Genomic DNA, 15528 nt, shown 5'->3' with positions numbered 1-15528 from the left:
TCTGAGTGATAAACAAACATTTATTTTCCATTTGATTTTGAAGAAATCAGGAAAACCAACAGCCGATGACGGACCACTCCTCGTCAGGGCAATTCGAGCTCTTACACAACGACTGGAATAAATAAAGAATAAAAACGAATTGTGTGAAATCATTGACATTTCATATAAACAGTAGATATTTCAAAAATTACAGAATTTCATCAAATTTAACTCGAGAATTTATACTTAGAGTATCACCAGCTTACAGTTTCATAAAATAATCATATCCATAGGCTGAAGGTTCCTTTAATACGTAGGTTGCTATCTATATTTCTGGCCTATTATTTTATTTTGTTTTTTTTTTTTGTCGATTGATGTTTTGTTTCGGGCTCATACGCATAGATCCCTGATTCGTCACCTGTGACGATCTTATGAACGTCTTTTGAAGCACCGCGATCGTATTTTTTCAGCATTTCTTTACACCAATCGACACGAGCCTTTTTTTAAGCGATTGGCAAATTGTGCCGGATCCAACGAGAACAAACCTTTTTTACGGCCCGGTGTTCATGCAATATCGAATGTATGCTGGTGGGAGAAATGCATAGGCATGCCTCTAGCTGAAGGTGTGTTACATGACGGTCTTGCATTATCAGTTCACGTACGGCATCGATGTTTTCTGGCATAACGGCTGTTTTTGGACGTCCTTCACGGAATTCGTCTTTGAGCGAGCGTCGGCCACGATTGAATTCGTTGTACCAGTTTTTCACAGTGCTATAGGATGGTGCTTCACAGCCATACAAAGATTTTAGTTCATCGATGTACTCTTGTCGTGATAATCCACGTCGAAAGTTGTGAACAATGATCGCACGGAAATGTTCACGAGTTAATTCCATTTTTGGCCGAGATGAATTTTTTAATTCCCTGTAAATAAAACAATTCACGATTAAATGACAAAACGTTCTGAGTAATGTTATGCTAAAAAATGTCAAACTTTCCAATGGAAATGTCAGATTGCACCTGGCAACACTTAGTGTTGCCCTAGGCCAGAATATATATAGCAGCCCTCGTATTTTTCTGTGACAAGTGGCAGCTTATATTTGCTTTGGCTTTTATGATGATATGGAAGTCAATTTGTTGAAAAATCTAACTAACTATTGATTGTCATACTTAGTTTTGTGTTTAGTAAATATTTATTCTTTGAGAAGCATATTTTGTTGTTACGAAATTATAAAGTAGGCGTTTACAAAATTCAATTATCTGCTGTCATTGCATATTCCACAAGGCATGGCTAACTGAAATAAAATAAATTTTAAGAACATGAGAGCTAAAAACATATGTATATCCTAGTATTTCAACACAATAGTAATTATGGCGGCTCATACTGACTGAAAAGGGTAAAATTTACTAAAAATTTAAATAAATCAGACTATCTGGATAGTGAAATTGGAATTTAGTACTTTAGCATTTAGCAAATGATGAAGTGGAGGTTTCGAAACATTGACACGTGACCATACAAACGATTTCAAACTTTCGAGCAATGAAAAGAAATAAACATTATTAATCTAGAATAATGTGGCAATATCTGAAACTACGCAGAAGCTTGAAAGAAATTTTTTGCGGCTGCCTAAAGAAACAACTTTTGTACTACTTTTTTGAGGATTTGGAATTTTTTAAAAATAATTAAAATTGAAATTTGGCAATATGGCAATATGGCTCGCTCCAAACATAGAAGTCTATAAAGAAAACTCTCTTAAATTTTAGGTAAATCGGGCCAGTAGAACGGAAGATATTGTGGTTTTCTGAAAGAAAAAGGCATTTAATGCTTCAGTTCCAACCAGAAATAATTTGAATTTTAAAAAACCCTTTCATAATTATTTTATTTTATATCTAGACTGGAATATCCCTTAATAATATTAACATCTGACTTACTATAAATTTGCTTTGATCACAGCAAAAAGATTTATATAGTAGAGTAGATTTAGTAAAAGCAACCATACCATTTCTTTCTACGAAAATCTGGCCAGTTCGACTGAGTAAGGCACAGTTTTAATTAAAATAATTAATTATTAAATGTTAGGCACTCTCTCCTTCGATTAGCCCTTAAAATCTGACTTCAGATGGCTCAGCGCAGCAAAAAGTTGTGAAGCAATTTTTGGTCGAAATACATAGTCTTTTTCTCAAAAATTAAAATAATTAAATAAAGGCAAAAACTTCTTTACGTATATTGGCCAGCAGGTTCTTTCGAAGCAGAGTAGCACTTCACCTTGTAGAAGACACCTTTTTTCTACTGGGAGCTAAGGGAAAAAGGTATCAAGGACAATTAGATAGCGGACAAGATTTCCAAGGGAGACGTACGGCTGTCATCTGAAAAAGTGACCGTAATGGTAAACCCATGCATTGCCTATACGACGATTTAGACAGAAGCAAGGAAATACGACTTAATTATTGTGTAGTTAGTACGTTTTCAAACCTGAGTTTTTCATTAAATTTAGTATTTCTAAAACATCAATCAAAAATTCTTCAACCTAAAATCACACGCTTTAGAACCAGCTTGCACATTATTCAATTTAACGCTCACTAAAAGAAACCAAAACATTCTCCCAACCCACAAAAAGCATAATTTGACGGCAGACAAGCGCACGCAGTTCAAACAAAAACAATGTCGATCCATTTACAGAACGCGTGTGTATAGTAAAGTAAGTCGAAGGCGGGGCGTATAACGGTATTGAAAGTATTAAATTTAAATTGACAGTAAAGTCAGCAACGACATGAGTTAAAAACGAAGAAGACAAGAGAAACGGATTTTTTACACACCTAATCCCAATTGAGGCACCAAACGAAGTGACTACAACAAGGACAGCACATAAATGTGCTGTAAACCGCGAAATTAAGCTTTAACAAAAAATTTCAACACAAAAATAACAGCAACAACAATAATAACAGGGTGCTTATGCATTTTATGTGGCATTTGAAATGTGGAAACAATCAGCTGTCGACACATTACTAATACGCCATGACGACCCGCACGTAATGCGCACGCAAGCACACGAACGCAAACTCTTATACACGAACACACACGCACAGTGCAAAGCGCTGCTCGCATAAAACCAAATGAAGCACTAAATATTTTTTGCCGTTAAATGAAATGAAAAACATAACGAATGTGGTATAATCTTATGAGGCGATAATCTGCCAGGCGAAGAATAAAATGCAGGAGTGTATTTTTCTACAATAACAAAAAATGAACTGAGCTTTGACTCCCCTTCAGTGAGCGTTTCAGAGAGAGTTTGTGTGAACTCGGCGTAAAATTGAAAGGATGAGTTAATGAGGCCATAAGAAAGACGTAGGCAAGGTTTGGCGCTTGGAAGACAATCAAGCGTTTGTGACAAAGAAAAAGTTCTCACGCTTTTGCCTGTGCAAATAGTAGACTTTTCGTGCGCCGCGGGCTGATTGAGTTGTCGCTCGGTTTGTGTTGAGGGTTGCGGCCGGCGCTGATAACCCTTTACGTGACATTTACTTTGTAGATTCCATCTTTAAATTAAGGGGTTTGTTCTTGTTCACATGATTTATAAGTTTTTCCCTTTTTTTAAATTTTTTTTGTTTTTGTTTTTGTAAATTTTTTGTTGGTTTTTACTTGGTGAAATGTGTCAATCAAAATATTTAATTTTATAAAGAACAAAAAAAACATCTGGGAAAATCTTAAGAAGTTATAAAAAATAAAGGGTGACCTTATAAGAGGAAAAAAATTTTAAATAAAAATTTTAACAAAATATTTAGTAAAATTAATGTTCTATAACTTAAATTAATGAACTGATGAAAAATAAAGGGTCACCATATAAGAGCATGGAAAACCTTTTAAACAAAAATTGAAACCAAATATTAAACAAAAATATTCAAAATTAAAAGGCTGGAACATAAACGTAATGTGGTTATAAAAAATAAAGGGTTACCCTATAAGAGCACGAACAAATTTTTAAAGAAAAAATAATACAAAATATTTAACAAAATTAAGCAAAATTAAAATTCTATAACATAAATCCAAAAAAGTTATAAAAAATAAAGGGTGACCATATAAGAGCGTGAAAAACTTTTTAAACATAAACTAAAAAAAAATATTAAGCAAAATTAAAGTTATAAATCTAACGAAATTATAAAAAATATAGGGTGACTATAGAAGAGCTTGAAAAAAGTTTTAAAAAATTCATCCTATTAAAAAAATTTCGTAAGAATTTAAAGATGTCTAAAACATAAACGGTGAACATTTAAGCGTATAAAAAATTTTGGAATAAAAAATTTAAATAAAATTTTCAAAATTGCCAACAAAATTTTCACAAAACAAACACAGTAAAACCAATAAATTTTTAACAGTTATGAAAAAGGAACGAAAAAAACAGACATGAAAAATAAAGGGTGACTATATAAGAGAATAAATAAAAAAATCAAACAAAATTAAAAAAAGTCATAAACATCTAAAGATATTATATAATAAAGGGTGCTCAAATAAGTGTGAAAAATTTGTAAAAAAAAATTTTATGTACAATTTCAAAAAATCTAACAAAAAGTCCATAAAAAACAGCTTGACAAAACTAAAAAATTGTTAAAAGTCATAAAAACGGAGTGACCAAATTAACAAATAAAAATATTTAAAAGCTCAAACAAAAGTTACTTCAAAAAACCGCATACAATCAGTAACAAAATCTAACGCATTCGCGTACCCGCACCCCACATAATAAATAATTCACCCAACAAAGTATGGTGGAAATACAGAAACCGAAATCTGCACTGAAAACGCCATCGGTGAAGCGAGAAACAGTCGTTGTCAACAATAGTGCACCAATGAAGAAGGTCACACTCGTAGCCAAGGATGAGGTGAGTACATACGCACTTATACACCAACACACTTCAGCGTTTCCTCTTGTTATTGCATTCGCTGCCAAGTGTCTTCGCTCGACAAACAAACAAGCAGCGAAAAGTGAAGCAGCGAAGCGCAGCAATAAACGGGCGAACGAGTTTCGCCAAGAAGAGCAAAGCGTGCCGCGCATTCACATATGCGTTGCCACGTGTGCACATCAGCCAGCAGCTCTGCCGCCGCCTGCCACTCACTCTGTGGCATTTGTGTGCCAATTTTCATCTTTTTACACATATTTGCTCCAGTGCAATGGCAGCAGCACGCTTTGACTGGCAGACACAAACAGTTTGCTGTGCCAGCAGCCTTGTGTTGTTATTGTTGCTGTTGGTTTGACTCTTATTTTTTCGTTGCATCTGTTATCCATTGTCTTGTAAATTTTTTATTGCCACACATTTAAATTCTTTGCGGAGCGTTCATATTTGTCTGCCTGGTTGGTTGGCTTCGTGGCTAGCGAGAAGCATACACGCTCACAAACCCATAAGTTAGAAGGTAAGCTGAGTTGAAGGGCGCATATGGGAGCACTGTTGGGTGTTTTGTAAAATAAATAATGACTGTTGTATAGAAATTGTTCTAACATTGGCTCTTTGCAAGAAGATTTTCTCATTATTTTAGATGAAATTGTTTTTTTGTTTTTGTAAAACATTTCTTTTTTTTTGTAAAAAATGTGTTTTATTTTGCCAAATTTCCGAGTTATAGATCTAGATAGATCTAGATATAGATATAAAAAACAAAGTAAAGAGTGTACACGTCGTACATGTCGTTAGGCGGTGGACCTTGTGGTAAAATAGGGACCAATAAAATTGTCAATGATGTAACTAAGTAGTATTATCTTTTTTATGGTTGTAAATAGAAGCAAATTGAATTCATCTAATAAAGTTTAATTAATTTCCACTTTCATAAAATAAAATAAAACTAATTAAATTTGCCACAAAGCTTTTAGCAATCAGCAGGAAATGTTGGAGACCCTATAAAATATATATATATGTATATATAATATTAGCCTGTCGAACTGAGCCGATTTAACCAAGTCTGGTTGTCCTCGTTCGATGAAAATTTCTTCCCAGCGAGCCTTCTTTTGAATTCTGAGAACAGGAAATTATTGCTGAGCGCCGGATCTTTAGAATACCATGGATGCGGAAACAATTTGAAGCTCAATTCATGGATTTTTACCATCGTTTTCACCGACTTGTGACACTATGCATTTTCTTGCTTGCGCTTGAATGTTTCTAAACACTGTTACGAATCATCAACTCGTCGTAGTTTTAGCTGAAAAGTAAGCTTCCGCAGGACGCATTTTGCACAGAGCTTTCTCATATCCAAATATTCGAGAATGATATGATGTACACATTCAGTTGATATCTTTAGAGTACCTTCTATATCGAACAACTTCACTTTAGGGTCACTCAAAATAATTGTGTGGACTTTTTCGATGTTTTCATCGGTAACAACCAATTTCTGGCGTCCTCGGCATTCACTGTCTTCACTGCTCATTTCACAACGTCTAAACTTGGCATACCAATCCCCGAAGGTAGATTTTCTTGGGACAGTGTCTGGAAACTCGTCTTCAAGCTACGTTTTTAATTCAACTGTATATTTTTCTTTCAAAAAATTCTGTTTTTTTTTCACAAAAACAAAAGTAACTTCACTTTCAGTGATTTCGTTCACAAACTAATGATCCGAGTTTAGCGCTGCATTATTCTCGTATGACGAAATCTAAAAAAAAATTCTCGACTAGAAGCTATTGTCCTTACAAAAGATCTACGGTAAAAAACAAATTAAAATTTGGTAAAATGGTATGAAAAACTATATACAGCACATGCGGAAGTTTGATGCTGATCGAATCATTTGTCTACGCATAATCACTCAAGCAAATTTGAAAATATTATTTTCAAAACAAACTCTTCTAAAGCCAAACTTAGTGCCTACATTGACTATTGGCGACTACACTTTAATAGGCTATAACTAAAAAAATATTTCACATATTAATCTAAAATTATAATATATTATAATATTTTTGAAAGTATGGAGCATTGATAAACTTGTATGCGTAAATAAAATTTTTATTTTTTCGAAATTTCACACTAGGTGTCACTAACTTTATTCCGTATGACACGCGATTGTTAAAATGACACGCGATTATAACGTTGCTTTCAATTTTTGATTTCCAACTCTGCTTCTAGACTGTAGTAGATGCTGGTTGCTAACATTAGGCAGAAGGCAGAAGGGCGAAAAGTCTATGCATTCTTCCATATAAAAATAAGGAGATTTAATGATTACTTGAGTTGTAATCTTAAATATGTGTTTTTAAAACAGATTTACTCGCAGATGCATTATTTACGCTTAATTCGCTCTGAAAGGTAAAACCTTTGCATAAAATGGTAACACTGGCGATGTGGGAGGCAATAGTAAATAATGAAGTACCCATATCACTGACCAACAATCGTAAGTTACCTCACCGGTAGTGACATTTTTATAATTTAGTTGGGCATCTAATAGTTCAAAACTTCAAAGCAAAATGAAGCCTCGTTTTTTATTGAATTTAAGTAGAGCAAAACGAAAAAAGATTTGCAATAGACTCAAGCTATTAGCCATCTTCGTTTCATATACCAGCTGAGCTCTCCTATACACCAACACGTACTCACATACCACCTTCTCTTTGTACCTTAATTATCTCTTCACTAATTTCATCTATTATTTTATTTATAAGCACCATTTTATTTATATTTGGACTCAAAGTGAGCACAGTAGATAACGGCATGGCTTGACAGCCGCACGTTCCATTGTTGTAGTAAATTAATACTATTAGACGATGGCTCTGCTAAACAACAATCTAATTACTGCGTCGGAAGCGCTGCAGTGCCGGAAGTATAAGCAGCTTTCCTGTGCCTCATCTAAATATATGTGTGTGTGTGTTTGTGCGCGCTAATCGCATGTTTGCAAGACATTTTTTTGGCAACTGCGTAAATTTGTTTGTTTGAATATCAAATGCAGAGACAGACAGCATGGCCACTCACTGCTGGTCGCTGTTGAAGGCTGAAGGCTGCTGGGCGCTGATAACAGATCAAAAAAAGTGGAAAAAGTTGAAGCAAAGCAGTTGAGCACATGCGTGTTGTTGTTGTTGTAGTTTGGATGGAAATGAATGAGCTGCTTTTATTTGGTGAAAGCGGTAATACAGAAGCAAGCAAAACGCTGTGCGCTTGTGTGTCGCAGTGCGTATACGTAACGTGTGATGTATTTTTCTTTTGTTTTTTTTTTTCGTGGGAAAGTCATTGTATTTATGTGTTACATGTCGGTGTGTAAATTGTATAAATATGTTATTTGATTATGGGTAATATTTTTATTTTTTATAAGATATGAGAAGGTTCAAAGTTTGGCTTTTTGACTTTCTGGTCAGAAATCTGCATTTTGGAATTGTTTTTTGAATTAGCAGCGTCATGATAGTATAGCTTAGTTACAAGACCATCGCTTAGAGGTGCTTTTTGCTAATATTACCTGTTTCAGCAATCATAGTAGGTCTTTCGAAACCTCTTCTCTTACATCATCAATATTTAAAGCAATCCAGGAGTCTTTCGGCGTCAACTAATAAGTATTTGCATGATAAAATCAGGACTTAAAAACTGCTTCAGCATAAAATAAAGGCCTTAAGGATATTCGACATAAGATTTTGAGTAAATTTTTTATCATATTAACGTAATAACAATTTTTTTTCAATAAATTCTTAAACTATTCAAAAATTTTAATTTTGAAGACCTAAAAATAACGAGCTCTACTGTTTTTTTGTATTTTATTTCATACAAAAATATTGGCACTTTTAAGCCTTTAATTAAATCTTGATAAATCTTATTACCACACACACACTATACCCATAAACTTCCCTAAAAAATAAACTCCAAAATATAAGTATGTTTTGCCAAGAAAACGTGTCTCCTAAGCCCACATATTTATTTAATTTAATTTTTCCTTTTATACGACAAGCCTTTAAACAACAAACACACATGTTGACAATACACCCATATATATGTATATATAATATGAATATTTATGCACTTGTGTATAATCTACACGTGCCTTACTCCTTCATTCGGCAGCCTTTCAAGCATTTTATGCAAATACCTTAAAGGCAAGCTATGTCATACGACAGAATTTTCCTAGAAAAATGCTTTCTCGCCTGTGTGTGTGCTTGTATGTGTGCCTGCCATTGTGCCCAAGATACTCATACATTTAATACTCCAAGCTGTCTGCATAATCAGCTTAGAAATTTGTGTATTGTAAGTGGTTGTGTGTATAGGTGTGTTTGTGCTATAAATACTTAAGCTACACGCTGCATAGACACAATCGACCTTCAGTTGACTGGTTTTGAGAAAGGACTTTTCTTGTGAGTAGACTTAAAGCTCCCAAATAAGCAAAAGATACTACTAAATAAATAAAGAGTTGTACATAGTGTTCAAATATTAGTAGTTGTTGCTTTTTAGTGCACCATAAATAAAATGTAGAAGGTTTTGTAAACATTTATAACTAACAGACAAATTCATAAGGGAGTGACTATAAAAGTAGTTACCTTTTTTAACCATATTGGGAAATTAAAAAAAAAAAATTATTGAAAAATCTATTGCCAACCGATCTGACCAATTTATCCGGAGATTGCTTGATTGTCTTAGGCAATATCCCGTGCCAAGATTTCGTGAAGCTATCTCATCAAATGAGAAATGAAAAGGCTTTCCATACTAGCACCAAATTCCATCGCTCAGTTTGTATGGCAGCTATATGCTATAGTTAACCGATTAGTGGATGCTGCAGATCAGGTGAGCTCATCAGCCAGTTCATTCCCAACTATACCTTTGTTACCAGGCACTCAGATTATCTGCACTTGGTTACGTTCCGCTAGGCTATTCAGTCGTTCTCTACACTCCTGGACCAATAGCGATTTGATCTCATGGGCAGAGATTGCTTTCAGTGCCGCATGACTAACTCTATGCACTGACTTACATATAAAAAAGAATTTGGACTTTAACTATGGAAAGTTTGTTGCATGGTCCTGCCACTCCTGCACCAATTCCCTCCGACTTTCGCCCGAGCCTTCTGTGTACCACTTGATGGTATTAAGCAGTAGCTCTAGAGTTAAATCATTCCATTCAGTCTTGCTGCGAAGGGTAACCTTGAAATTCTAAGCAAAGTTTACACTTTCGATAATGCTGGCCTTGAGAAAAATAACATTACCCCACTTAATTCTTTCATGCGCTGGGCTGATATTACTTTACCTCTGCCACATCCTTCTGCTGTCATTTGGAGCAGTGTGTGTTTGGCGACCGGGTCGATTACTACATGAAGTAGTGTGAGCTCAACAATGACTTCGAGTGCTGCTGTCGGGCACCGGAGATGCAGATGCATGAAAGACGCTGCAGATTCGATAGTTGGAGTCCTACCGAAGTCTGCGAAGCATTTGAGGCCCACCGCTCCATACGTGATTATTACCTTACAATCATTGACTTGCAGACCCAGGATTTACCGGCTAATCGATTGCACATCGTTAGTGCTTTAATCGCTTTGACCATGGTCAGGTCAACATGCTGCTTCCACCGTAGAGTGGCATCCAGCGTGATACCAAGATATTTGATCATGTTGGTTGTCTTTGCCTCTTTGTCCTCAAGGGTTAGGTTCCTAAGGCCGGGCAGAGTCTTGTGAACGGAACGATGGTCGTCTTGGAGGGGTTTATGTACAAATCAACCCCACTGCACCATCCTTTAGCCAATTTTAAGTACCCTTGTATTTGCTCTGGCTAAAATAACAATGCCATTCGCATATCTTTGATAGCGGTTCCCATGTTCAGCTAGCAAAACTAGTAGATTCGTCCACGACAAGGATCCATAACAGGGAGGATAGCACTGCATCCTGTGGGCAGCCTCCTCTACTGCCGAGACGAATCCTAGTACCTCCTTCTGTGCCCTCAGCTATTCTGGTGTGTAGTGCGGCCTCTATCCATTTGCACACCGGTGCTGCCACATTCCTTTTCTCCAGTGTCTTTTGTTAGATGTGTTGTCAAAAGCGCCTTCGATGTCTAGAAATTATCCCCTTATACCAGCGAACTCTGTATCTCCAAAGTTAACTGGTGCAAAGCATTATTAGTTGATCTGCCTGCATGCTGGTTTACATCAGCGCCTTCGACCTTATTTCATGATGCACAATCTTTTCCATACTTTTTAGTAAAAAACAAGTTGGACTAATTGCCATAAAATACTTTGGCAGTGTATCGCCTTCGCGCTCCTCCGTATTTCAGGGATATACGCCATTATGAGGCTAAACCTCATCTGCCGAGCAAGGTGTGGCATTAAATCCTGCTCTCCCTGTCGTAGAAGCGCTGGAAACATGCCATCCATTCACGGAGACTTTAATTTCGCGAACGAAGCCGTAGCTCACTGTAGACTCAACGCAGTAAACAGTTGCCTTGCGAACTACCCAATCTAAGCGAGATGGCTTATGTTCGACTACGGGTAGACATTGGTCTTCTCGAATTGTTTCCGAGAAGTGCACTCGCAAAAGTGACGTAGCTCTTTTTTCCGCGCTGGTCGTATAAGTCCCGTCCCATCTTTTGATCGCCGATACTGTGGCAGTCTTGCATCTGGCCAGAGCCTTATGTAGCCTAGTTGCTTTTGGTGAAGAGGTTACGTTTTCACAGAGCATTCAACATAATTTATCGCTCCTTTCAAAAAGTTCCCCTACATTTTTCTATATCAAAAAAAATAATTTTGTAGATACTCATATAAGTATGAATATGTAAAAGTTGTTAGCACACTTTTATGTAAAAGAAAAAATATTTAATTACAACAACAAAACATATGGCTAACATTAACTAGCAATTAATATTTATTAACCGCGTAACGGTATATAATTTTCCTGTTTAATGTTGGCACCGGAAATATTAATAAGAACGCCCCATTACGGCAGCGAGCAAAAATATGATACATGTGTCCAACAAATGTGAGCAGTGCTGCCACCAGGAAATAAAATAGCAAACATGCCGGAGAACATGGACTTCTGGTTTAATATTTACGGCTTACGTTTGCTTGCGGCCCAACTGGCTGATAGCCAAATTCGAAATGAAGCTAAACTATGAATGCCTATGAGCAGCTATTATAGCAACAACAACAATAACTGCAACAGCAACAATAAGTGTAACAACAACAATGAGCGCACCGAAAATATACACAATAACTGTACTATTCATTTATTTACTAAATGCGCTCGAATTCTTCCTTTGTTGGCCTGCCTCCTCTGGCTCCCTTCCTGCTTCGCTGCTATTTATGTCGCTCTGTTATTACCTTTTGTGTGCCCTGCTTACATCATTCATTTGCTCGCTGCACTGGCCGACGGTCACACTTTTATGGACAACCGAAAAGTGGAAAAATGTCGCAAATTCGCCTAACAACTTTCGCTCGGCAATTATAGTAAATTATTTATGGCCATAGGCTAGCATTTGGCTATGAATTTCCTGCATTGTTTTTGCAATCGTATTTCATACGAGTAGCACAAGAAAAATAAGTTTTGCTGAGAGCGCCGCAAGCGATTTTTGTTTGCTTAATTTGCTTTGTGCTACAAAGGAAGCGGATTTTAATGGCGACTGTGACAGCAGCTTTGTGGTGGCATATTTTTTGACGCTATTAAATGTCTGCTATTAATTTGTAATGAGCAATAAGGTAATAAATATTGCCTTAGTGCGCCATTATAACTTTCGCTGTTAAAATTTATAGATGAGGTGTTTGAGGTTACTCATACGCAGCGGTGCGCCAACTATTAGGCATCAAAATGTGCAATATTTAGTTTATTCTGTGGCTGTTTTTAATGAATATGTATACTTTTAACCAGAAAAATTTATTATTTCACTAAAAAAGAAAATTTTTAAATTAATTTAATTTTTTTTTAATTTTAATTAATTTTTCTTTTGAAAAACCACTCAAAAGTGTTTTCTGCCTGAAAAAAGTTTAGTATTCTAGTAATTTTATCTATTGATAAAAAAAACTCTTTAACTTCCATTTTCGAGTAAGAAAAACATTATTTTCTCCCGTAAGAAAATATTTAATATTTTCCCCACCCTGTCCGATGCTTATCAAACTGCTTCAACGATTATGACAAACAAAAACACAATAAAAAACTCAAGTATAATGGCACTCAAAATGCCACAGCACGATAATTGGCGTCATGTGGACGACACTCCTTTGAAATAATACCAACTAAAAGGAAAAATAAAATGTACACACACAAACAACAACAAAAGTTTGATCATCACTTTCAGATGCTCGGCTGGCGATAGGACAGTGCTGACATACGCTGACCACAGACAGCGCGCTGTTTGCGAATATGTACATAGAGTTTATGTGAATATGCTTTATATATAGCATACAAAAACAAATTTACTATACGCTACCCTGTAGGAAATAATTGATTGAAGGTTGGGCTTCGCTGCAGCGAAGAATTATTCTACATTTGTTGCATTATAAAGTCAAATTAAACAAGTAAAAAAGAATTAAAAGCAAATATTACTGATATGCATACATATACCCTGTAGGAACATATTCAACAAAAGCTGGTGCTTGGCTGATATGGCGCAAAATTCTACAGTTAATGCAAAATAGATTTAAATTAGACAAGTAAAAAGGAAATAAATTTAGAAAAAAATTAAGTTCCATTTAAATGCAAAATAAGAGTTGCCAGCTTTACAAATAGTTAATTTTTGGTCAAATATTTTTTAAATAAAACTATTGAAAACAAATTATATGAGGTACAGAAGAGCATATTCGAATGGTCATTCAAATTACAAGAATTTTTTTCCAATAGGGTTGCCACACGTTTCAAGACTTCTGAAGTTAAAACATAAGTAATGCTATAAAACTAAAATATTTATAGAAATTAATAAATTTTCATAAAATTTACACGAATATTTTGTAACAGCGTTGCCACATGCACCGAAAATTTTAAAGTAAAAACATACCTAATGCTACAAAACCAAAAAATTTAAAGAAATTAATAAATTTCTATAAAATTTACACGAATGTTTTGTAACAGCGTTGCCACATGCACCGAAAATTGTAAAGTAAAAACATACGCAATGCTACAAAAGCAAAATATTTAAAGAAATTGATAATTTTTATAAAATTTATACGAATATTTTGTAACAGCGTTGCCACACGCACCGAAAATTTTAAAGTAAAAACATACTTAATGCTACAAAAGCAAAATATTTAAAGAAATTAATAAATTTTCATATAAACTACACGTATATTTTGCAATAGGGTTGCCACATGTTCCAAAAATTCTGAAGTTAAAACATTCCTAATGCGGCAAAACTAAATATTTCAAAAAAATAAATAGTTTCCTTAAAAACTAGACGAATATTTTACAATCGGGTTGCCACCTGTGCCAAAAATCGTAAATTTAAGTCACTTCTAATGCAACGAAATCAAAGTAGTTCAGAAAATTCGTAAATTTTCATAAACACAACACAAATATTTTGCAATAGGGTTGCCACATGTTCCAAAAATTGTAAAGTTAAACTCTAGACTCTACTTAGACTTTCATCACTGGGTTACTATAACCGTACGCACCCACGAATAACTACAGTCTTGTATACAAATTACAACAAAACTTATAGCCAGATAGACATAAATATCTGCCCTATAGCCCTTGTCTACTCTTGGCAAATGAAATATGCAGTCCACCACATTCATAACTTACATAACGTCCTTCCAACCGCAATTACCATGATATATCATCGTGAGTCGGGCATTATCCCTATTTGTTGTTTACACACCATAAACTTTACGCATCTCTGACTCACATCTATTTGTGCTGCCATAATTATATTGCACTCGCATGCAATTAAATTTTGCTTACAGCACACATACAAGTGTAATTGCCTGTGTGTAGGTGTCTGGTGGTACCCACACACATACACACAAACACTAGCTGTGATTGCCCCCATCATAATGCTGTCGTAAATACACGCATACTTATATACAGTGGCAAACAATCAGCCTTCACACACACACACACATACACTTGCAAGGGCACACGTCAACGTTTGTAGCGCATTGTATGTACACATCCGGTGGCGTATAAATTCATGTTGAGGCTGCACCTCAAAGTTTAATTGCCCGACCGCATGTCCACACACACACACGTGCGATGCCGGATGTCTCGTATGGCACTGAGTGGCCGCTCTCCTTCGCCGTTTAGCAATGGCCAGCATTACCAGTTTTATGGCACTTTTTATTTAATGTTATTGGCAGCCATTAAATCGCAACTCTCCTTCAACATTCAACAAAATGAGCTAATAAACTGAACTGTGAAACTGTCAAAAGTAATTAAGGACGAGTTAAACTAAAAATTCGCAACTCTTAGATGAGCTAGTAACTCTGAAACTGATAATAAAATATGCATCAAATGTTGTGTTGAAAAAGGAAGTGAGTGTGTAAACAGACTTTCGTTAAATTTCTAACAATTTCCGCATCTCACATTGCAGTCGAACTTATTGCTTCTTTAAAGCTTATAAACATGTGAGAAAAATTTCGTTTTTTTCTTTCTTTAAATATTCAATACGCGTTCTCTACATACAGAAGCGTGCAGCATTTTTGTCTTTTTGAGAAAAC

General features: G+C 35.4%; 1 protein-coding gene across 2 annotated transcripts in view; it reads left to right on the top strand.

Moving 5' to 3' along the window:
- Positions 1-15528, top strand: part of LOC120775595 (inactive dipeptidyl peptidase 10) — a 186209-nt gene that overhangs the window by 135781 nt on the left and 34900 nt on the right. Inside the window, exon 1 of one of the 2 annotated variants that reach the window (XM_040105833.1) lies at positions 4613-4848. The exons of the other annotated variant lie outside the window; for it this stretch is intronic. Within the exon in view, the coding sequence (XP_039961767.1) occupies positions 4732-4848 (117 nt within the window). The 5' untranslated portion in view covers positions 4613-4731. Of the gene's footprint in view, positions 1-4612; positions 4849-15528 lie in introns of those variants that run through there. 2 annotated transcript variants of the gene reach the window in all.

This window comes from Bactrocera tryoni, chromosome 4 (assembly GCF_016617805.1).
Source record: "Bactrocera tryoni isolate S06 chromosome 4, CSIRO_BtryS06_freeze2, whole genome shotgun sequence".
In the NCBI taxonomy this organism is placed as follows: Eukaryota; Metazoa; Arthropoda; class Insecta; order Diptera; family Tephritidae; genus Bactrocera; species Bactrocera tryoni.
The sequence above is the reverse complement of the archived record's forward strand: the minus strand, read 5'-3'. Positions and strand labels throughout refer to the sequence as shown.